The sequence below is a fragment of the Lissotriton vulgaris genome, chromosome 9, assembly GCF_964263255.1.
Source record: "Lissotriton vulgaris chromosome 9, aLisVul1.2, whole genome shotgun sequence".
Lineage (NCBI taxonomy): Eukaryota > Metazoa > Chordata > Amphibia > Caudata > Salamandridae > Lissotriton > Lissotriton vulgaris.
The window spans coordinates 829870736-829895989 of NC_141697.1; the positions used below are offsets into that span (position 1 = coordinate 829870736).

The 25254-nt window shown below is 45.7% G+C and overlaps 1 protein-coding gene across 1 annotated transcript in view; it reads left to right on the forward strand.

Annotated features, from left to right (window-relative positions):
- The window catches only part of LOC147692319 (solute carrier family 22 member 6-B-like), a 509964-nt gene that overhangs the window by 190419 nt on the left and 294291 nt on the right, over positions 1-25254 (forward strand). The window contains exon 4 of the mRNA XM_086938568.1: positions 6582-6750. Within this exon, the coding sequence (XP_086794694.1) occupies positions 6582-6750 (169 nt within the window). The remainder of the gene's footprint in view (positions 1-6581; positions 6751-25254) is intronic.

Consider the following 25254-nt stretch of genomic DNA (forward strand, 5'->3'; position numbering starts at 1 on the left):
TTTCTGTCTGTATCTCACTATCCACTTTATTGGGGCTTATTGCCCATGTTCATAATGTTACTGTTCTTCTTTTAGGGTGGCCCCCTGCTGCCTGAACACCCCCCAAGAAGTATTCATTGTTGACGCGACCAGCCCTGCATGGGTTGTGTGCCCATTGCTGTGTACACAGGGACCTGAGCTGCACTTTCCTGAATGCTGTTGTCTATAGTCAGGCCTCCAGTAACTCTAAAGCAAATTGCTATTGCTGCATATATTAGACCATGCGGCCGGCCCTGAAAGGGTTGTAGGCGACATACTGTGTTAAATTTTACCTTTCGCAGTTTCTTCTCTCAGATATGCAATACTCACAAACGAACGCAGCCGGCCCAGAATGGGTTGTAAGCTTAACGCTGTGTCTGCAGGGCCCTCTATTTCAGTTTTTGTTTTTGTTTTAGAAAATAAAACAGATTTCAAACAAAAAATTATCTTCAAGTACAATCCAATTCTTTCTATATAACTAACCCAATAGGATTTAAAATGTACAATTTACAACATTTTCTTGAAATTCTGGTGGGGAGAACACCCCCCTAATCTCTCTGTAAAGTCATCTTTCAATTTTTTTCAAATTTTAACATACGTCAAAATGTGCTTTTCAATGCACCATGTCCCTCAATGTTCCTCAAAGTTGCCTTGGGTGAGAATATCAACTCACCCCGGCTCCACATAAATGTCTTTTAGTCCTAACCAGTTATGACCAGAGTTTTTAATCCAATGTACTTTCTATATGATCTGGGCATGCAGGAATATTTTTACAATCCGGCAGCAATCACTGTGCTCGTGAGGAAAGTGTTTAAAACAATGGGCATTACTCATCTAGAGCAGCTGCGACTGAGTAATGAGGTATAAAAAAAAACGGTGCAACATGTCCTAATGGTTCAAACATCTATGACCATCCAGCCCTATTTAACTTTTAATTTAACTATCTATGAAAGGTCTTTATTAACCAGGTTTAGGATGAACACTTTCCATAGACTTGTCACCTTCCCGCAAACCAACGATTGGGCAAAGTGGCTATCCCCCTTAGAGTTGAGATTCCTGAGGCTGAAGCCAGGAATTTAGTGGACTAAGTTTTTTAATTTGTGTGGAAACGCTGTGTTTTCTTTTTCTGTGCGCAATTTTAAAATACCTGATTTTCTTCTACCTTCCTCACTCGCTCTCCACGGGTGCTAATCGCGCTTCCAGAGGCTGATTTGGGCTCACTTTTGGTCGCGGAATAACACAGTCGGGCGCATAGACACCGGCGCCATCTTTGGAGGAGGGGAGGTCGGCGAGCTAGTGCTGCGGGTGATTTTGGGCCCACACCACATATAAGACCTAGAGCCATAAAGCACTCATTGATAGAGTTGAGATTCCTGAGGGGAAAGCCGGGAATTTAGTGGACTAAGTTTTTTAATTTCTGTGGAAACGCTATGTTTTCTTATTTTGTGTGCAATTTTAAAATACCTGATTTTCTTCTACCTTCCTCACTCGCTCTCCACGGGTGCTGATCGCGCTTCCAGAGGCCGATTTGGGCTCACTTTTGGTCGCGGAATGACACACTCGGGCGCATATACACGGGCGCCATCTTTGGAGGAGGGGAGGTCGGCGGGCTAGTGCTGCGGTGATTTTGGGCCCACACCACATATAAGACCCAGAGCCATAAAGCACTCATTGATAGAGTTGAGATTCCTGAGGCGGAAGCCGGGAATTTAGTGGACTAAGTTTTTTAATTTGTGTGGAAACGCTGTGTTTTCTTTTTTTGTGCGCAATTTTAAAATACCTGATTTTCTTCTACCTTCCTCACTCGCTCTTCACGGGTGCTAATCGAGCTTCCAGAGGCCGATTTGAGCTCACTTTTGGTCGCGGAATACACACTCGGGCGCATAGACACGGGCGCCATTTTTGGAGGAGGGGAGGTCGGCGGGCTAGTGCTGCGGGCGATTTTGGGCCCACACCACATATAAGACCCAGAGCCATAAAGCACTCATTGATAGAGTTGAGATTCCTGAGAAGGAAGCCGGGAATTTAGTGGACTACGTTTTTTTAATTTGTGTGGAAACGCTGTGTTTTCTTTTTTTGTGCGCAATTTTAAAATGCCTGATTTTCTTCTACCTTCCTCACTCGCTCTCCACGGGTGCTAATCGCGCTTCCAGAGGCCGATTTGGGCTCACTTTTGGTCACGGAATAACACACTTGGGTGCATAGACACGGGCGCCATCTTTGGAGGAGGGGAGGTCGGCGGGCTAGTGCTGCGGGCGATTTTGGGCCCACACCACAAAATGAACCACATACCTCGTTTGCGCAGCGGACGAGCACAGCGGGTGTGTCGATGGCGCGCCAGAGGCGCCACAGAGGCAAGCCCATCTGCGCCCGTCCACGCCAGTCCGGGCCTAGGGCTAGGAACCTCTGCTAGTCCCCCTAATCCCACTCTCACCTACTCGCACGAGGCACTCCTCCAATGGAGAGTACACAGAAACCCCGCGTGTGCAAACTCGCTCATTCCAGACAGACCTCACATACATTGTAGTTCTTGCCATTATCCTATGGCGGAAAAAAATTCTCTTACCGGTCCCATAACCTGCGTGAGCATGGCCTTGCTGAACTGTAGGTCATTGCCGAGACACTCCCTAGAAATCAACTTGTTGATTCAGGACCACGAACTCGACGTATTGTTCTTAACGGAGACCTGGTTATCCTCAAACTCTGATCCGGATATAGTCCAAGCCCTCCCCCCAGGATATTTCATCCAGTTTCAGAATAGGCCCAATGGCAAAAAGGGTGGAATCGCCATTGTATATAAAAATCACCTCTCCTGTAGGCTGGCTGACAGCTGCATCTCAGACTGTGAGAATGTTCATTTCACCATTCAGATTTTCCCCACAACAACGATGTCAGGGCTCCTTGTGTACCGCCCTCCCTGCGCCCTGGGGCTCTTTGGCAGCTCGCTACTGGAGACAGTCATCTCCATAGCCACGACCTTGACCAACTTTACATTACTGGGAGATCTGAATCTTCATTTCAATGACCCGCTAGATAAAGTGGCAGGCGAATTAATACTCGATTTAAAATCTTACGACCTCCTGCTCAAAAGCCCACATGCCACACATCTTAAAGGGCATCTCCTCAACCCTATTTTCTCTGATATCCCAACTCTGGAACCAAGGGAACCGTTACCAATCCCCTGGTCCGACCATTTCCTAATTCCATTTAACTGGGAAACCATCTTAGACACATCCCGAGTCCCGGTGACACGAAGTCAAGAAAGATCGTTGTCCAAATTCCCACTTGATAGTTGGACAACTATATTGGAGCAATCTGCCCCCACACACGACCCAGACCCGCTGCTAGCGGACAGAAACTTCACACTCTGGATTGAGAACTCCCTTGACTGTGCTCTACCTAGGAAAAGAGTGGAGAAAAAAGCAGACCTTTCAAATCCCCCTGGTATACGCCAGAACCCAGGGACCAGAGGAAAGGATGCAAAAAGAGGAAAGGATGCAAAAAATTGGAACGGGTATGGAGGAGAGACTGGGCCAATAGCAAGAAAGATGCATACCGATCAGCCATCAGGTCCTATAAAGCCTGACTCAAAGCTGCCCAGGCCACTTTCCTTGAGGAGAAAATTCAAGTCTCCTCAAACTCCTCAAGAGAGACTTTCCGGATAGTGAAGGAACTTTTGAAAGTCCCAGAACGCCCCCCGATCCCTGATACTTCAGGATCTAGATGTAATCTACTTGTGGAATTTTTCAATAGCAAAATTCAAAACATTCTAAAAAGCTTACCCGGCAGTGACTACCCATCTGAACTTAGCAGTTCTAGTGCCCCAATAACCTGACCTCATTTGGATTCCTTCTCCCCAATTAATAGGGAGGAATTAAAAAAAATACTGGGATCAATAAAAAGCGGGTCGCCGGGAGACCCGGCACAAATGCACATTATGAAATTGGTGTCACCAACTATTACCCCTTTAGCCATCGACTTAATCAACTCCTCCTTTTCTCAAGGTACTGTCCCGCCCAGTTGGAAGAAGTTCATAGAAAGAGCCTTACTAAAGATGCCACAACTGGATCCCTCATAGATGGCCAACTACCGACCTATCTCGTTACTTCCAGGGATCAGTAAAATCGCTGAGAAATTCGTCAACCAGCAACTGTCTGCCTTTTTGGAAGCACGTGAGCTGCTGTGCAGCTCCCAGACAGGCTTCCGCCCTGGTCAGGGTACAGACAGCGCCCTCATAGTGGTGGTCGAAGAGGCGAGACAGATCTTGGACTCAGGAGGATCAGCTGCGGTGATCCTCCTGGATCTAAGTGCGGCCTTTGACACGGTTGACCACCGTATCCTCATCAAACGCCTCAGTAGTCTAGGAATTCTGGGTTTAGCCCTGGCATGGCTAAAATCCTTCTTAAACTCCAGCACCTTTCAAGTCTCGGAACGCAACAGTTGCTCTAAATCTATCCCTCTCCAGTGTGGTGTCTCACAGGGCTCGTCTCTGAGCCCGACACTTTTCAACGCATATATGTCCCCACTGGAAAACATTGTCACCCCCTTTGGGATTAAATTAGTCACCTATGCCGACAACACACAACTGGTTGTCTCACGGAATCAATCAGACCATTGCTCCGAGAATCTGCGATCCTGTCTATCAGAAATCTTTGGTTGGAGGAATAAATCCCTGCGCAAAGTAAATGGAGAAAAAACGGAGCTTATGCTCCTGGGACATAAGACTACATCTGTCTCTAGTTCCATGTGGCCCACATGCCTGGGACCAACTCCTACTCCAAAAATTGAAATCAAAAGTCTTGGGGTTTGGTTGGACCAGGATCTCTCGCTTAAAACCCAAGCTAAGAAAATGGCTGGTGTGTGTTTTGGCTTACTCTGCACCGTACGGAAAATTCTGCCTCTCCTACCTCCCCACTCTAGGAAGCTCCTTGTGCAGGGTCTAAACCTCTCCAGGTTGGATTATAGTAATGCTCTATACTTGGGTGCCCCAGAAGCCACCATAAATAAATTACAACTTATCCAGAACTCGGCAGCGAGACTGCCAACTGGATCTTCAACCAAGCTCTCAGCCAAACCCGTCCTCAGATCCCTCCACTGGCTGCCAATACGGGAGAGAATTATATTCAAATCCATGTGCAATGTGCACAAATCCTTACAGGGCAAGGGCCTCCCATCCTGAGAAGCCTGGTCGGCCCCTACAAAGCCAACAGGGGACTTAGATCTGACTATCTGTTACTGGCCAATGTCCCTAGAATAAAGAAGGCTCGAACAGGAGGATACTGCTTCTCTGTTAATGCCGCGAAACTCTGGAATTCCCTTCCACTCAAGATTCGCACTGAACTCAGTCTCCAAATGTTTTGCAAGCTGCAGAAAACCTTTCTTTTTCCCTAAAGGCTCCTTAAAACTTCTGCTAGCTCTGGTGTAATCTCTACTCTTAGCGCTGGAACGCCCACGGGTAACCACGCGCTCTATAAATCCTATTCCATTCCATTCCATTCCCCTGCCCCATGTGATGAATCTTCTGCCCAAACCAGAATGCACACTGTCTTATTTTGTAAGTTTTTTATTGAGCACAGAAAGCGCTGGATCAGTCCCATTTTAAAATCCATGAATTTACGAAGATGCAGACCAGCATTTCTCCGTCTTCAATTTCTAGAGGAAGAACATATTGCGAAACAGGTTGTCAGATTTCTGAAATTTATAATAAGACATAGGAAAAATCTTGAATAATTTAATGGAATATCGTATTTTGATCTTTTCTAATACCCCATGTCTATATACATGTCTTACAGATTCCGACTATTGAAACTCATGGTATTTTAATTTTATCTTTTAAAAATTTGGTATTTTAAATTTGTACATAATATTTTTATAGTACTTTCAATGGTGAAATTCTGGTTTGCATATGTACTTTTATGGATTTTACAATACAAAAACCGAATAAAGGATTTTTTGATTGATTGACTTCCAAATGCACATTAGTACATAATTTCGAACCATGTTGCAAGTCCATGAAGTTACAATTTCCCTGAATATTCAGTTGGGTACAAAATATTCGAAATTTTCTGCACTACAGTATTATATCATATACAGTTTTATACAATAGATTTAGCTCATTGTTCTCTTAAAGGTCGCAATAGTCATGCAAAATTTGTAAAGGTAAACTCCTACAGAAATGATGTTGGTGAACCTGTATATCCTTTTGTAAAGCCACGTCAGACCAAGCACTTTCTGCCAGAGCCCAACCATTTGAGAATTTAAATAAAAAAGCTTAAATTTAAAAAGGAAATTAAATAAGGTATTGTGTGTAGGTGATCTAGAAAAAGCTGAAATGTTTAATTAATCGATATGTAAGAGTTAGTGGATCTGTCAGAAAAAAAGACGGATTTTACAGTGTTTAGGAGTCAGCTGACCATTTAAGTAGGTGTTCTCTTCCCCATCCAATTATATCCTTATTTCAATCAGGAAATGATCATGAATAATTTGAAGACCTATTGCCTAAAAGATAAACACTTACGTTGACAACATAGTGAAAATATTGCTTGATTGTTTTTTTCTTTCAGCTCAAGAATGGATCCCATCCAGGTTCCGGCCCATGGTGGTCACAGCCCAAGCCTACTTGGTCACATTAGGCCAGCCTCTCTTAGCCGGGATTGCCTTTGGGCTCCGTCGATGGCGCTGGATCCAACTGGTTGCCGCATTGCCATATTTAATATGCTTCCTCTACACCTGGTATGATGATAGTTGTGTCTGTCATATGAATGATTGGGTGTAACTTGCTTAAGCACTGAACTACTCTCATACCATTATCGGAAAGGGTGATAACATTGTTGCTTGCCTAGGGTAGGGGAACTGCTCCCTCAGCACTTTAGTAGAGTACCCTTGAAAAGAAACTACTGATGGATCGCAAAAGCAATGGCGATTTTCCCTTTGTAACTGGGACTATTTTATGAGTCTGCACAATACTGTCATATTAGTGGCATATCCCTATATGGAAAATTAGCAGATGTATTGTAAAGCAGCAGTAATTGACTGCAGCAATCTAGGTCGATAGGAGATGTCTGTTGTGTCGGGCGCCATGGGACAGTGCCGACACGTGAGCGGCAGTGAGAGGTGCGTGGGGCACGGGGCCTACTATTCAATAACCACAGGAGACAGTATTAGGATATCTTGTGGGTGTCGTCTCCGTAGCCAACTGGCCGACTTGAGCACGCCCCATTATTTATTAACCGTGGGTCACATGACCCTTGCGGCGTGATGAGGTGCTGACGTCGCCTATCGCGACATTACATTCTTCCCCAACAAGGTTTTAAAACAACATGACTTTCAAAACTTCGATAGAGATCAAACAGCTTACAATGATTAAACTCAACATCATCCACACCACCAGGTGACGGAGACTCAGCATACACAAAAATACTCATGGAACAGTCTTACGTGATATAGTCCCTCAGTCTGGACGATGGCTCAGGATTTCTTCGCAGGTCATATTGAGACAGACCTTGACCACTGGGAGAAGCCTGGCTACGTCAGGGATCACCTCGGACTGGTGATCATCCAGCATACTTGGAGCATCGGCACCATTGTCATCATTAGTGCCACCAGCTTCAGCTTCATCCAAATTCAAATTTTATGGGGCATTGCTGACAGGCATAGAAATCCGGACTTCTCGGCCACTATACTCCAGTCCGGAGGCCGTATCAGTAGGGGTGACCGGAGTCACGGGTTCAGCATAGAAGAGTTTGAAATGAGACACGTTGCTGGACACGGTTTCGCGTCCCCGAGTGGCAATAACTCTGGTTCCTTTTGTCTTCAACACTGTCCATGGTGATTTCTCATAGGGCAATTGAAACTTGCCAGCATAGCAGCAATTTTGCAGCAGGACTAGGTCTCCTTCCTTGATCCTGCTTTCTTTGTCACCCCTTCGGAGACTCACAGGGGCGTGGCCTTCTTCCGTTGAGCATCAATCAGTGGGTCATTCGGACTCTTCAGCTGCCAGCGAGGATGATGGGGTATGGTATCGGTGACGACCCGACCCATCAACAGGTGAACAGGGGCCACCCCAGTGGTGGTATGAGGGGTCTGTCTATCGCTCCGAAGGAATGTGAAGATGGACAATTCAAGGGATTGTCTCTTGTTATGAGTGATGCAAATCACTTTATTAGGAGTCCTCATGAAACGTTTGGCCTCACCGTTCGCTTGAGGCCAACGAGGCGTGATTCTACGATGATGTACACCCAGAGCTGTAAGGTATTCAGATAAGCCTTGACCCTAAAACGGGGGTCCATTATCTGTGCGTAACTCTTGTATTAATCCATGGGTTGCCATTATTTTTTCTATCTTTGGTATCACCTCAGCAGCACTGGGAGACCCCACGATCTCCACCTCAGGATATTTAGAATAGTCATCGATGGCTACTAATGTGTGCCGGCCATCTGGTAGGCTGCCAAAGTCCATGCTCACGCAAGACCAGGATGACTGCGGTCGTTGCTCCGTGATAATCGGGGCAGGGTGTGGCAAATCCCCTGTAGCTTGACATGCAGGACACGACCTGACCCTACTTTCCACCAGCTCGTCCATGAGGGGAAACCACACTTTTGTACGAAGACGTGACTTGGTCTTGACTATGCCCTGATGTCCTACATGGACCAACTGTACACGCCGTTCAGTAAGTGCCGTGGGGATAACCAGACGGCGTCCTCTCAGCAAGCATCAGGTTGGATCTTCAGAAAGCTCATCTTTTACGTGATGCAAGCTTTCCATGATCCTTTGAGCTTCCGTGGTTAGAATCTTCCAGTCCTCCTTGGCTTTGTGCCAGTTTCCATGCTGGAGAATTCTCTTGACTCTCTGAAGACATTCATCTCTGGCAGTGGCCTTGGATAGATCCTGCATAGACAGAGGATGGGACAGGACCGGGCAGTGATACATCTGACGTATTCTTCTGTGTCCGCAGCTTCCTCCATTTCTTTGTCAGTAGCTTCTTGAGGATGTCGTGATAAGTAATCCGCTGGGTTGCGGGACCCCGGTTGATATTCCACGCGACAGTTGTAGTCTTGAAGTTGCAACATCCACTTCTCAATTCGCGGCGGAGGTTTTGTGGTGGTTCCTGAAAATAGGGCCACCAGGGGCTTGTGATCGGTTGTGACCACAGACGGTTTCCCATAAACGTATAAGTGAAAATGGTGGCACCCCCAATGAATGGCAATGGCCTCTTTCTCTATTTGAGAATACCGCTGTTCAGTGATGGTAAGGGATCTACTTGCAAAGGCCACTGGGGCCCAGTCTTCCTCTTGTCGTCGTTTCTGTAGGCAAACTGTACCAAGGCCCACCGGGCCTACATCCACAGCAATTTGGGTCATTTTTTTGGGGTCAAAGAAAACCAGAGTAGTGGCTTCCGAGAGAGCATTCTTTATATCCTTGAAGGCCTTTTCCTAAGGCGGGCCCCATTTCCAGGGGACTGAGTCTTTGTTCAGTTCCCTTAGTGGTAGCGTGAGGGTGGTTAGATCCTTGATGAATCGGCCAAAATAGTTGACCATTCCTAGAAAACTGCGAATTTCAGTCACACTGGCAGGGGCAATCGCACTCTTAATGTCTCGAACCTTGTCGGGATCCGGGTTGACCCCCTCTGTGGAGAAGGTGTATCCAAAAAACTGTAATTTGTTCCTTTGGAATTCGCATTTCTCCCAATGCAGCGTGAGACCAGCATCTCTCAGTCTTCGCAGCACCTACATGAGACGGGCATTGTGTCCCGGCAGGGACTTGGCATGAATCATTATGTCATCACTGACATTAATAACCCCTGGGATGTCTGCAATCAACTCCTGTATCACATTTTGGAACACCTCGGCGGCGCTGGAAACCCCGAAGCTTAGCTGGGTGTAACGTCGAAGTCCCACATGAGTTGAGAATGTGGTTATGTTCCGTGACACCTCATCGAGAACTAGTTGATGGTAGCCAGATCGTAGGTCGAGCTTAGAGAACCAACAGGCTCCCGCCATTTCCCCGATGAGGTCATCAATGGTTTGGTGTGATGTGGGCTCACGCTTTATGGCGGCATTGGGAAGGCGCATGTCCACACAGATGCGCATCGCTCCTGGCTGTTTGGGTTTTTGCGTGACTACAATGGGGGAAACCAATGTTGTGGGACCTGTGACCCTTTCAATAATCCCGGCAGCCTCCAGTTTCTTCAGCTCCTGCTTGACTTGTGGTCTCAGATGGAAGGCAATTTTTCGATGTCGCAATGCAACCGGTTGAACTGTTGGGTCTATGGGAAGATGAACTTCTTTCCCCTTGAACCTTCCAATGCCTTCGAATACCTCAGCAAACTCTTCCAAGAGATGTTGTATGGACTCCTGATGTACGCTGAAGGCAAACGAGTCTACACCTAGGTCTTCAGCAGCTCGAAACCCTAGGAGCATGCATTGCCGTTCTCGGTGACATATATGTTGGTGTGGACCATTCGCTCTCCATGTGTCACCGTCATCTTGAAACGCCCCAGTATCTTCAATGGCGTATCCTGCCCATATGCGAATACCACGATTGCCGATGGCTGCAGCAGGGGTGCGGGTCGTAGCATGTGGTACAAAGCTGCAGCCATGATGTTGATGGTGACTCCTGTATTTACGACAGTCATGACTTCGTGGTCCCCTACCTGGACGTTGCATTGAGGAAGGCGTTGCGCTTTGCACGTTGCATCGCCAATCATGTGCACCATGTGCACCACTCTCTCTTCCTCCTCATCATCATCCATATCGCTGGGTGATTTGTCACTCTCCGGCACTGCGTTGATCCTCTGGCGTGGCCTCCTGTATTTCTTGGCCCTGCACACTTTTTCAAAGTGGTTGAAACACCCACAGCCTGAGCATCTTTTCCCTTTTGCATGACAGTCAGCTTGCTGGTGCGGTGGTCCACCACAATATACACACGTGGTAGCAGGGGCCGTTGGAGCGTTGCGTGGCGCCTTCTTTATCCATTTTGCGGCGGGCTTTGTAGTTACTGCGTTAACAGGCTCCATCTTTACAGGGGCTTGAAGGGCAGCCTCCATATGAGCTGCTCGGGCTTTGGACAGTTCTTTGGTACACCCTAGAGCTAGGATTTCCACCAAGGACTTTCCAGACTCAGTTTAGCAGATGCACACCCTTGTATTACCTGTCCCCTTATTTCTTCCGTCTCGTCCAGGAACCCACGTGTTGAAGCTAGATTTTTTAGCCGTGCATGGTAGGTATCCCGTGACTCCTCCGGAAGTTGTCGTGCCTGATGAAAAAAAAATCGCTCATAGTCCTGGTTAGCCATTGGCTCGAAATGAGCGTTGTGCGCATTTATCAGGGTGGGATGGTTCTTTGGCGTCACCTCCACCATCGTTTTGGCGATGTTGTGTATGTCCTTCCCACCTAGGTGGAGCAACATCGCTCTCTTTTGATCTTTGTGTACCTAGGTGGCCTCGAAGAAAATCTGCAGGCGGTCCACCCAGGCTTTCCATTTTGGTGCAAGGGAGGCCGGCGATCCTTCTACTATGAAGGGCTCAATTGGGGACATCCGCAACATGACGCGTAACTACATGCTTGTACTATGGTCTTTACTGCACGCTTCCTGCGCTGACTTGTAAGCTGGAAGGGGCGATGTGCTTTGTGCGTCACTAGCCACACACGTCGCAGGCTCACCTGGCGGCCACGCCGGGCTTCTTTTCAGTATCTCGGCTGCGTCATGCCGGGCCGGAGGACAGGGCGCCAGACCGGGGCCGCGCCTGTAAAGGGGCACGAGCGCCGCGAGTTCTGAAACATGCTTGTGGGTGCCACCCCAGCATGCAAGGGCACCACCCCCGTCGCCAAATGTTGTGTCGGGCGCCAGGCACGTGAGGGGCAGTGAGAGGTGCGTGGGGCACGGGGCCTACTATTCAATACCCCCGGGGGACAGTATTGGGATATCCTGTGGGTGTCGTCTCCATCGCCAACTGGCCGAGGTGAGCACGCCCCACAATTTATTAACTGTGGGTCCCATGACCCTTGCGTCGGGACGAGGTGCTGACATCGCATAGCGTAACATTACATTGTCCTGTTTTCCATAATAAGTAACTCATAACTTTTCACATCACTGCCACACTCTTCCTGTCCCAATTCTGTAATTTTCCCATTGATCCCTTTGCCCATTTGATAGGCACAAGATATCTAAATCGTTTTGCAAAAAACACCACCGTTTTGCAATCCTGGCTTCTACTGCCTAGCTTGTATTATGTGCAAATCAACATGACATCCTTGCTCGTCTCCCTCGTCACAATCATAAACCAACTGAGTGTATCTCCCCTCACCAACAGACTTTTTGCTTCCCAAGTAAAGAAATTATTAAACGAGAAGTCACATAACATAAAGACTGTTCACTGATGTTATGTCACAGGCTATACCCCAGCATGACTAGAAAATAAATACCCATCACAACAGAATTACTTCCTGATTACCAGTTCTGTATGTGCAACAGAGCTTGGCTGCTGAGGTACCAGGTAAGTTAGAGTCTGCTTCAATTAAGTGATTTTGTTTATTATTTAGAAGGTGGAGCTGGGGGGAATCACAATCAGAGCTCAAGAGGTAAAAGACCTCTGTTAGAGAGCGTGCCATATGGTGATATAACTAACGCTAACGGGACCTTCGCCCACCTGATTCGTCTACCACCTGCTGCTGTAACCAGGTGAGTTAATGGTAGTCTCTGCTCCCCTCAGTTCGTTACGATGCGCCAAGGTTTTTAATAATTCTAGTGAGAGTAAGGGCCATATGTATCATTGAAATTAGCATTCCCAAAGGCCGAAATTCGCAGAATTTCGGCCTTTGCGAATGGGAATTCGCAAAATGATATGTGTGAAGGAAAATCCAATGCAAAATAGGGAATCGCAAAATTTGCGATTCCTTATTTTGCAATTGCATTTAAGGAATAGCAATTTTTGCAATTCCTTAAATGCAATGTAAGAAGGCACAAAAAATTGCTAAATGGCCTTAAGAAATCGCAAATTACCACCAACTTCTAGTTGGTGGTAAGTTGCGAATTCCTTGAAAAATGCACATTTTTGCATTTTTCAAAGTGCCATGTGACGCACATACATGCCCTTAGGGCATGTATGTGCACCACATGTACACCTATGCATATTTCAGGAGTGCAACAGGGTGTCCTTTGGACACCCCTGCACCCTTGAAATTATTCTCAATTTGCGATTAGCAAATTGCGAATTTGCAAATTGAGAAAAAGTGCCATTCCTTCCTATGGGCCTCCTGGCCCACAGAAATGAATGGTAAAGTATTCCTTAATTGCGAATTCGCAATTTGCAAATTCGCAATTAAGGAATATCAAGAAATCGCTAAAAAAAAATGTTTTTCTTGATACATACAATTTTGCGATTCTGAAATAGCGATTTCTTAAAAATCGCTGATACAGAATCGCAAATTAGTTCCTTGATACATATGGCCCTAAGTTATGGTCATTATCGACCCTTGGGATGATAGAAAAAGCACTCAATCGGGTCCAGAATTCTATGTTTACGAGGATGTAATCTATAGTCGTACTTTTCCCTGGTGTATTAAAGGTACTTGAACCCGGAACATCTGGAAGAAGTCTGCCATTACAGGCCCTAAGAGAATGAGAAACAACCAACTTGTTGATCACAAGGGCTAGGGGCAGTAAGCGCTTTTCCGGGTACATGGTACTCTCCGGGATCAGACAATTTTCTTACTCGTCCGAGGTTACCGAGGGAATCCCCAAGAGTGGTTCAAAATGACAGTTAAAGTCGGCGCCAATGATTTTGTGGTATGACGGGGGAAAAGAGTGAAGGAGAACCTCTAGGGCATCCAAGATTGATAGACCCAACTGATGCGGTTGGGGACGTAAATAAATGTTAATCACTGCCAACGACAGACCATCCAAAAAGTTCAGTACAATGCATAAGATGTCCGGGCAATGAGAATCTATTATCTTAAATGAGCAACCTAGATGGGAAGCAACCCAGATACATAACCCCCTAAGGGTCTTCCCCTGGGCCCCTGCACCGCCGGTAAATGGTAGGACGCATTATGCTACCCTAACTGGAGCAGACAGCAACCAAGTTTCTAGAAACAGACATAAGTCGTAACTATCCATCAACTCTCCCCACTCCGGGTTATGCAGCTTAGACCCCATCCCTGCTATGTTCCAAAACCCAATGAGTGGTCTACGAGGCACCACTTTGGCTGGGGAGTCCTCAGTGAGTTGGAACACAATAGAGGATGGAGGTGCTATATGTATATGAATGTCCGACTCATTTACACCTCCTGTTATACCAGAGTTTTGAGAAGATAGGGATGTGGTAGAACTACCCCCCTTAATTCTAATAGCCTGCTCAGGGAACCCTATCTCTATACTGGAGTCCTCCACAACCTGGCTTCCAGATCGGTTCGGAACCATTCCATCTGCACGGGGTGATGTTAATAGTCAATCTATGTTGCTCAATGCACTATATCTATTGCCCACTGGGATGTTGTAATCGAATTCATGTCCACCATGATGGAAATAGGATGGTTCTGGCCTGCCCGATACTAAAGTTTGTGAATAGAAATACCCCAGATGGCAAGTGTTAATAGTGCCCACATTGGAAGGCCCTCCATTAGATAATATGTGTCCAGCTGCTCTGGGATCCCTAAAGTTGATGATTATGCAAACACCACAGATGTCTTTGGGTCTAATCCCCAGCCAACTGACTCTTTGCACGAACAAAATCTCCCCCTGGCCAGCTCACATTAAAGGTCTATGCCTGCTTAGCCAGAAGATGACTTTATTCTTTAGCTCAGGGTAGGTTTCCCACCGGTCGCTGGCCAGTGGGGGTACTCCCATAAGCACCACCACATACGGCAATGCTTCAGGGGGTAACTGGGGGCAAGGAGGAGGTTTTAAGTGTCCATTTTCACCAGATTTCAAAGGAGAATTGTGTAGGGGCCTACCTGACTGCGCTCAGGGTTCCAGAAGTTTTTGGGGTGGAGAATGATCCGCAGGGATGCGAACCAGGTGCGGCTGATGCCAAATTAGGACAAGTGGTTTGGCCAGGGCCAATCTGGGCTAGGGTAGGCTTCAACATACTTAGAGGAGCCAAATCATGTGCGTGGATGTCTGGGCAAATGCTAGCACCTTGGGTTAAGCCCTTAGGAGCAGGCTTAGTTACTCCTGAAGCCCCTATACAAGCGGGATTCCCCATTGAAGAGCTTGGCTGTGCTCTCCCTAGACCTTTATTATTTATCAGTGAAACTAGTCTATCAATCCTTGTAGACAAGGATTTGAAGTGAGTATTGATAAGCTGTTCCATATGAATCTGGAAGTCAATTAATAAATGGGTAGCCCAGACGGGATTGCTCTGTAGCTACAGCCAACCCCGCTGAATTCACGTCATACCTTATGCCCTCTTTTTCAGACCTACCTTGTGCTCAGATTGTGTCTGACGTGAATGCTTCTGGAGAAGTTGTTCTGTCCCCACCTCCTTTAGCATGTTCTAAGGTTCGCAAACCTCGTGCTAGAACAAAAAAGTCTAAACCTGTTAAAAATTCGGCTAAGAGAATTTCCCATTGATCCCTTTGCCCATTTGATAGGCACAAGATATCTAAATCGTTTTGCAAAAAACACCACCGTTTTGCAATCCTGGCTTCTACTGCCTAGCTTGTATTATGTGCAAATCAACATGACATCCTTGCTCGTCTCCCTCGTCACAATCATAAACCAACTGAGTGTATCTCCCCTCACCAACAGACTTTTTGCTTCCCAAGTAAAGAAATTATTAAACGAGAAGTCACATAACATAAAGACTGTTCACTGGTGTTATGTCACAGGCTATACCCCAGCATGACCAGAAAATAAATACCCATCACAACAGAATTACTTCCTGATTACCAGTTCTGTATGTGCAACAGAGCTTGGCTGCTGAGGTACCAGGTAAGTTAGAGTCTGCTTCAATTAAGTGATTTTGTTTATTATTTAGAAGGTGGAGCTGGGGGGAATCACAATCAGAGCTCAAGAGGTAAAAGACCTCTGTTAGAGAGCGTGCCACATGGTGATATAACTAACGCTAACGGGACCTTCGCCCACCTGATTCGTCTACCACCTGCTGCTGTAACCAGGTGAGTTAATGGTAGTCTCTGCTCCCCTCAGTTCGTTACGATGCGCCAAGGTTTTTAATAATTCTAGTGACAGTAAGGGCCATATGTATCATTGAAATTAGCATTGCCAAAGGCCGAAATTCGCAGAATTTCGGCCTTTGCGAATGGGAATTCGCAAAATGATATGTGTGAAGGAAAATCCAATGCAAAATAGGGAATCGCAAAATTTGCGATTCCTTATTTTGCAATTGCATTTAAGGAATAGCAATTTTTGCAATTCCTTACATGCAATGTAAGAAGGCACAAAAAATTGCTAAATGGCCTTAAGAAATCGCAAATTACCACCAACTTCTAGTTGGTGGTAAGTTGCGAATTCCTTGAAAAATGCACATTTTTGCATTTTTCAAAGTGCCATGTGACGCACATACATGCCCTTAGGGCATGTATGTGCACCACATGTACACCTATGCTTATTTCAGGGGTGCAACAGGGTGTCCTTTGGACACCCCTGCACCCTTGAAATTATTCTCAATTTGCGATTAGCAAATTGCGAATTTGCAAATTGAGAAAAAGTGCCATTCCTTCCTATGGGCCTCCTGGCCCATAGAAATGAATGGTAAAGTATTCCTTAATTGCGAATTCGCAATTTGCAAATTCGCAATTAAGGAATATCAAGAAATCGCTAAAAAAATTGTTTTTCTTGATACATACAATTTTGCGATTCTGAAATAGCGATTTCTTATAAATCGCTGATACAGAATCGCAAATTAGTTCCTTGATACATATGGCCCTAAGTTATGGTCATTATCGACCCTTGGGATGATAGAAAAAGCACTCAATCGGGTCCAGAATTCTATGTTTACGAGGATGTAATCTATAGTCGTACTTTTCCCTGGTGTATTAAAGGTACTTGAACCCGGAACATCTGGAAGAAGTCTGCCATTACAGGCCCTAAGAGAATGAGAAACAACCAACTTGTTGATCACAGGGCTAGGGGCAGTAAGCGCTTTTCCGGGTACATGGTACTCTCCGGGATCAGACAATTTTCTTACTCGTCCGAGGTTACCGAGGGAATCCCCAAGAGTGGTTCAAAATGACAGTTAAAGTCGGCGCCAATGATTTTGTGGTATGACGGGGGAAAAGAGTGAAGGAGAACCTCTAGGGCATCCAAGATTGATAGACCCAACTGATGCGGTTGGGGACGTAAATAAATGTTAATCACTGCCAACGACAGACCATCCAAAAAGTTCAGTACAATGCATAGGATGTCCGGGCAATGAGAATCTATTATCTTAAATGAGCAACCTAGATGGGAAGCAACCCAGATACATAACCCCCCAAGGGTCTTCCCCTGGGCCCCTGCACCGCCGGTAAATGGTAGGACGCATTATGCTACCCTAACTGGAGCAGACAGCAACCAAGTTTCTAGAAACAGACATAAGTCGTAACTATCCATCAACTCTCCCCACTCCGGGTTATGCAGCTTAGACCCCATCCCTGCTATGTTCCAAAACCCAATGAGTGGTCTACGAGGCACCACTTTGGCTGGGGAGTCCTCAGTGAGTTGGAACACAATAGAGGGTGGAGGTGCTATATGTATATGAATGTCCGACTCATTTACACCTCCTGTTATACCAGAGTTTTGAGAAGATAGGGATGTGGTAGAACTACCCCCCTTAATTCTAATAGCCTGCTCAGGGAACCCTATCTCTATACTGGAGTCCTCCACAACCTGGCTTCCAGATCGGTTCGGAACCATTCCATCTGCACGGGGTGATGTTAATAGTCAATCTATGTTGCTCAATGCACTATATCTATTGCCCACTGGGATGTTGTAATCGAATTCATGTCCACCATGATGGAAATAGGATGGTTCTGGCCTGCCCGATACTAAAGTTTGTGAATAGAAATACCCCAGATGGCAAGTGTTAATAGTGCCCACATTGGAAGGCCCTCCATTAGATAATATGTGTCCAGCTGCTCTGGGATCCCTAAAGTTGATGATTATGCAAACACCACAGATGTCTTTGGGTCTAATCCCCAGCCAACTGACTCTTTGCACGAACAAAATCTCCCCCTCGCCAGCTCACATTAAAGGTCTATGCCTGCTTAGCCAGAAGATGACTTTATTCTTTAGCTCAGGGTAGGTTTCCCACCGGTCGCTGGCCAGTGGGGGTACTCCCATAAGCACCACCACATACGGCAATGCTTCAGGGGGTAACTGGGGGCAAGGAGGAGGTTTTAAGTGTCCATTTTCACCAGATTTCAAAGGAGAATTGTGTAGGGGCCTACCTGACTCTGCGCTCAGGGTTCCAGAAGTTTTTGGGGTGGAGAATGATCCGCAGGGATGCCAACCAGGTGCGGCTGATGCCAAATTAGGACAAGTGGTTTGGCCAGGGCCAATCTGGGCTAGGGTAGGCTTCAACATACTTAGAGGAGCCAAATCATGTGCGTGGATGTCTGGGCAAATGCTAGCACCTTGGGTTAAGCCCTTAGGAGCAGGCTTAGTTACTCCTGAAGCCCCTATACAAGCGGGATTCCCCATTGAAGAGCTTGGCTGTGCTCTCCCTAGACCTTTATTATTTATCAGTGAAACTAGTCTATCAATCCTTGTAGACAAGGATTTGAAGTGAGTATTGATAAGCTGTTCCATATGAATCTGGAAGTCAATTAATAATTGGGTAGCCCAGACGGGATTGCTCTGTAGCTACAGCCAACCCCGCTGAATTCACGTCATACCTTATGCCCTCTTTTTCAGACCTACCTTGTGCTCAGATTGTGTCTGACGTGAATGCTTCTGGAGAAGTTGTTCTGTCCCCACCTCCTTTAGCATGTTCTAAGGTTCGCAAACCTCGTGCTAGAACAAAAAAGTCTAAACCTGTTAAAAATTCGGCTAAGAGAATTTCCCATTGATCCCTTTGCCCATTTGATAGGCACAAGATATCTAAATCGTTTTACAAAAAACACCACCGTTTTGCAATCCTGGCTTCTACTGCCTAGCTTGTATTATGTGCAAATCAACATGACATCCTTGCTCGTCTCCCTCGTCACAATCATAAACCAACTGAGTGTATCTCCCCTCACCAACAGACTTTTTGCTTCCCAAGTAAAGAAATTATTAAACGAGAAGTCACATAACATAAAGACTGTTCACTGGTGTTATGTCACAGGCTATACCCCAGCATGACCAGAAAATAAATACCCATCACAACAGAATTACTTCCTGATTACCAGTTCTGTATGTGCAACAGAGCTTGGCTGCTGAGGTACCAGGTAAGTTAGAGTCTGCTTCAATTAAGTGATTTTGTTTATTATTTAGAAGGTGGAGCTGGGGGGAATCACAATCAGAGCTCAAGAGGTAAAAGACCTCTGTTAGAGAGCGTGCCACATGGTGATATAACTAACGCTAACGGGACCTTCGCCCACCTGATTCGTCTACCACCTGCTGCTGTAACCAGGTGAGTTAATGGTAGTCTCTGCTCCCCTCAGTTCGTTACGATGCGCCAAGGTTTTTAATAATTCTAGTGAGAGTAAGGGCCATATGTATCATTGAAATTAGCATTCCCAAAGGCCGAAATTCGCAGAATTTCGGCCTTTGCGAATGGGAATTCGCAAAATGATATGTGTGAAGGAAAATCCAATGCAAAATAGGGAATCGCAAAATTTGCGATTCCTTATTTTGCAATTGCATTTAAGGAATAGCAATTTTTGCAATTCCTTAAATGCAATGTAAGAAGGCACAAAAAATTGCTAAATGGCCTTAAGAAATCGCAAATTACCACCAACTTCTAGTTGGTGGTAAGTTGCGAATTCCTTGAAAAATGCACATTTTTGCATTTTTCAAAGTGCCATGTGACGCACATACATGCCCTTAGGGCATGTATGTGCACCACATGTACACCTATGCTTATTTCAGGGGTGCAACAGGGTGTCCTTTGGACACCCCTGCACCCTTGAAATTATTCTCAATTTGCGATTAGCAAATGGCGAATTTGCAAATTGAGAAAAAGTGCCATTCCTTCCTATGGGCCTCCTGGCCCATAGAAATGAATGGTAAAGTATTCCTTAATTGCGAATTCGCAATTTGCAAATTCGCAATTAAGGAATATCAAGAAATCGCTAAAAAAAATTGTTTTTCTTGATACATACAATTTTGCGATTCTGAAATAGCGATTTCTTAAAAATCGCTGATACAGAATCGCAAATTAGTTCCTTGATACATATGGCCCTAAGTTATGGTCATTATCGACCCTTGGGATGATAGAAAAAGCACTCAATCGGGTCCAGAATTCTATGTTTACGAGGATGTAATCTATAGTCGTACTTTTCCCTGGTGTATTAAAGGTACTTGAACCCGGAACATCTGGAAGAAGTCTGCCATTACAGGCCCTAAGAGAATGAGAAACAACCAACTTGTTGATCACAAGGGCTAGGGGCAGTAAGCGCTTTTCCGGGTACATGGTACTCTCCGGGATCAGACAATTTTCTTACTCGTCCGAGGTTACCGAGGGAATCCCCAAGAGTGGTTCAAAATGACAGTTAAAGTCGGCGCCAATGATTTTGTGGTATGACGGGGGAAAAGAGTGAAGGAGAACCTCTAGGGCATCCAAGATTGATAGACCCAACTGATGCGGTTGGGGACGTAAATAAATGTTAATCACTGCCAACGACAGACCATCCAAAAAGTTCAGTACAATGCATAGGATGTCCGGGCAATGAGAATCTATTATCTTAAATGAGCAACCTAGATGGGAAGCAACCCAGATACATAACCCCCCAAGGGTCTTCCCCTGGGCCCCTGCACCGCCGGTAAATGGTAGGACGCATTATGCTACCCTAACTGGAGCAGACAGCAACCAAGTTTCTAGAAACAGACATAAGTCGTAACTATCCATCAACTCTCCCCACTCCGGGTTATGCAGCTTAGACCCCATCCCTGCTATGTTCCAAAACCCAATGAGTGGTCTACGAGGCACCACTTTGGCTGGGGAGTCCTCAGTGAGTTGGAACACAATAGAGGGTGGAGGTGCTATATGTATATGAATGTCCGACTCATTTACACCTCCTGTTATACCAGAGTTTTGAGAAGATAGGGATGTGGTAGAACTACCCCCCTTAATTCTAATAGCCTGCTCAGGGAACCCTATCTCTATACTGGAGTCCTCCACAACCTGGTTTCCAGATCGGTTCGGAACCATTCCATCTGCACGGGGTGATGTTAATAGTCAATCTATGTTGCTCAATGCACTATATCTATTGCCCACTGGGATGTTGTAATCGAATTCATGTCCACCATGATGGAAATAGGATGGTTCTGGCCTGCCCGATACTAAAGTTTGTGAATAGAAATACCCCAGATGGCAAGTGTTAATAGTGCCCACATTGGAAGGCCCTCCATTAGATAATATGTGTCCAGCTGCTCTGGGATCCCTAAAGTTGATGATTATGCAAACACCACAGATGTCTTTGGGTCTAATCCCCAGCCAACTGACTCTTTGCACGAACAAAATCTCCCCCTGGCCAGCTCACATTAAAGGTCTATGCCTGCTTAGCCAGAAGATGACTTTATTCTTTAGCTCAGGGTAGGTTTCCCACCGGTCGCTGGCCAGTGGGGGTACTCCCATAAGCACCACCACATACGGCAATGCTTCAGGGGGTAACTGGGGGCAAGGAGGAGGTTTTAAGTGTCCATTTTCACCAGATTTCAAAGGAGAATTGTGTAGGGGCCTACCTGACTCTGCGCTCAGGGTTCCAGAAGTTTTTGGGGTGGAGAATGATCCGCAGGGATGCCAACCAGGTGCGGCTGATGCCAAATTAGGACAAGTGGTTTGGCCAGGGCCAATCTGGGCTAGGGTAGGCTTCAACATACTTAGAGGAGCCAAATCATGTGCGTGGATGTCTGGGCAAATGCTAGCACCTTGGGTTAAGCCCTTAGGAGCAGGCTTAGTTACTCCTGAAGCCCCTATACAAGCGGGATTCCCCATTGAAGAGCTTGGCTGTGCTCTCCCTAGACCTTTATTATTTATCAGTGAAACTAGTCTATCAATCCTTGTAGACAAGGATTTGAAGTGAGTATTGATAAGCTGTTCCATATGAATCTGGAAGTCAATTAATAATTGGGTAGCCCAGACGGGATTGCTCTGTAGCTACAGCCAACCCCGCTGAATTCACGTCATACCTTATGCCCTCTTTTTCAGACCTACCTTGTGCTCAGATTGTGTCTGACGTGAATGCTTCTGGAGAAGTTGTTCTGTCCCCACCTCCTTTAGCATGTTCTAAGGTTCGCAAACCTCGTGCTAGAACAAAAAAGTCTAAACCTGTTAAAAATTCGGCTAAGAGAATTTCCCATTGATCCCTTTGCCCATTTGATAGGCACAAGATATCTAAATCGTTTTACAAAAAACACCACCGTTTTGCAATCCTGGCTTCTACTGCCTAGCTTGTATTATGTGCAAATCAACATGACATCCTTGCTCGTCTCCCTCGTCACAATCATAAACCAACTGAGTGTATCTCCCCTCACCAACAGACTTTTTGCTTCCCAAGTAAAGAAATTATTAAACGAGAAGTCACATAACATAAAGACTGTTCACTGGTGTTATGTCACAGGCTATACCCCAGCATGACCAGAAAATAAATACCCATCACAACAGAATTACTTCCTGATTACCAGTTCTGTATGTGCAACAGAGCTTGGCTGCTGAGGTACCAGGTAAGTTAGAGTCTGCTTCAATTAAGTGATTTTGTTTATTATTTAGAAGGTGGAGCTGGGGGGAATCACAATCAGAGCTCAAGAGGTAAAAGACCTCTGTTAGAGAGCGTGCCACATGGTGATATAACTAACGCTAACGGGACCTTCGCCCACCTGATTCGTCTACCACCTGCTGCTGTAACCAGGTGAGTTAATGGTAGTCTCTGCTCCCCTCAGTTCGTTACGATGCGCCAAGGTTTTTAATAATTCTAGTGAGAGTAAGGGCCATATGTATCATTGAAATTAGCATTCCCAAAGGCCGAAATTCGCAGAATTTCGGCCTTTGCGAATGGGAATTCGCAAAATGATATGTGTGAAGGAAAATCCAATGCAAAATAGGGAATCGCAAAATTTGCGATTCCTTATTTTGCAATTGCATTTAAGGAATAGCAATTTTTGCAATTCCTTAAATGCAATGTAAGAAGGCACAAAAAATTGCTAAATGGCCTTAAGAAATCGCAAATTACCACCAACTTCTAGTTGGTGGTAAGTTGCGAATTCCTTGAAAAATGCACATTTTTGCATTTTTCAAAGTGCCATGTGACGCACATACATGCCCTTAGGGCATGTATGTGCACCACATGTACACCTATGCTTATTTCAGGGGTGCAACAGGGTGTCCTTTGGACACCCCTGCACCCTTGAAATTATTCTCAATTTGCGATTAGCAAATGGCGAATTTGCAAATTGAGAAAAAGTGCCATTCCTTCCTATGGGCCTCCTGGCCCATAGAAATGAATGGTAAAGTATTCCTTAATTGCGAATTCGCAATTTGCAAATTCGCAATTAAGGAATATCAAGAAATCGCTAAAAAAAATTGTTTTTCTTGATACATACAATTTTGCGATTCTGAAATAGCGATTTCTTAAAAATCGCTGATACAGAATCGCAAATTAGTTCCTTGATACATATGGCCCTAAGTTATGGTCATTATCGACCCTTGGGATGATAGAAAAAGCACTCAATCGGGTCCAGAATTCTATGTTTACGAGGATGTAATCTATAGTCGTACTTTTCCCTGGTGTATTAAAGGTACTTGAACCCGGAACATCTGGAAGAAGTCTGCCATTACAGGCCCTAAGAGAATGAGAAACAACCAACTTGTTGATCACAAGGGCTAGGGGCAGTAAGCGCTTTTCCGGGTACATGGTACTCTCCGGGATCAGACAATTTTCTTACTCGTCCGAGGTTACCGAGGGAATCCCCAAGAGTGGTTCAAAATGACAGTTAAAGTCGGCGCCAATGATTTTGTGGTATGACGGGGGAAAAGAGTGAAGGAGAACCTCTAGGGCATCCAAGATTGATAGACCCAACTGATGCGGTTGGGGACGTAAATAAATGTTAATCACTGCCAACGACAGACCATCCAAAAAGTTCAGTACAATGCATAGGATGTCCGGGCAATGAGAATCTATTATCTTAAATGAGCAACCTAGATGGGAAGCAACCCAGATACATAACCCCCCAAGGGTCTTCCCCTGGGCCCCTGCACCGCCGGTAAATGGTAGGACGCATTATGCTACCCTAACTGGAGCAGACAGCAACCAAGTTTCTAGAAACAGACATAAGTCGTAACTATCCATCAACTCTCCCCACTCCGGGTTATGCAGCTTAGACCCCATCCCTGCTATGTTCCAAAACCCAATGAGTGGTCTACGAGGCACCACTTTGGCTGGGGAGTCCTCAGTGAGTTGGAACACAATAGAGGGTGGAGGTGCTATATGTATATGAATGTCCGACTCATTTACACCTCCTGTTATACCAGAGTTTTGAGAAGATAGGGATGTGGTAGAACTACCCCCCTTAATTCTAATAGCCTGCTCAGGGAACCCTATCTCTATACTGGAGTCCTCCACAACCTGGCTTCCAGATCGGTTCGGAACCATTCCATCTGCACGGGGTGATGTTAACAGTCAATCTATGTTGCTCAATGCACTATATCTATTGCCCACTGGGATGTTGTAATCAAATTCATGTCCACCATGATGGAAATAGGATGGTTCTGGCCTGCCCGATACTAAAGTTTGTGAATAGAAATACCCCAGATGGCAAGTGTTAATAGTGCGAGAATCAAGAGGGAGAGAGAGGACCAGATAGCTAGTCCAAATCCCCGGATTATATGTAAGTAAATCAAAAGGAGACTAGCTAGAAAGGGGTTAGTATGACATTATTTTGTTGTTGTCATAGCGACTCAGTGTTGTTGGCGGTGGCACCTGTTGGGTGTCTTTAGAAAGCCCTCACCCACCAACCTAGTTGGTGGCATGCTTCATCATCGGGCCCACCCAGTGACACCTAGCGTGTCCCGGGTGTGCTACGACGCCTGATTACAGCGGAGCAGGTATGTCACTGTGTGTGCGGTGTGAGGTGTGTAGAGAAGTGAGGTTAAAACGG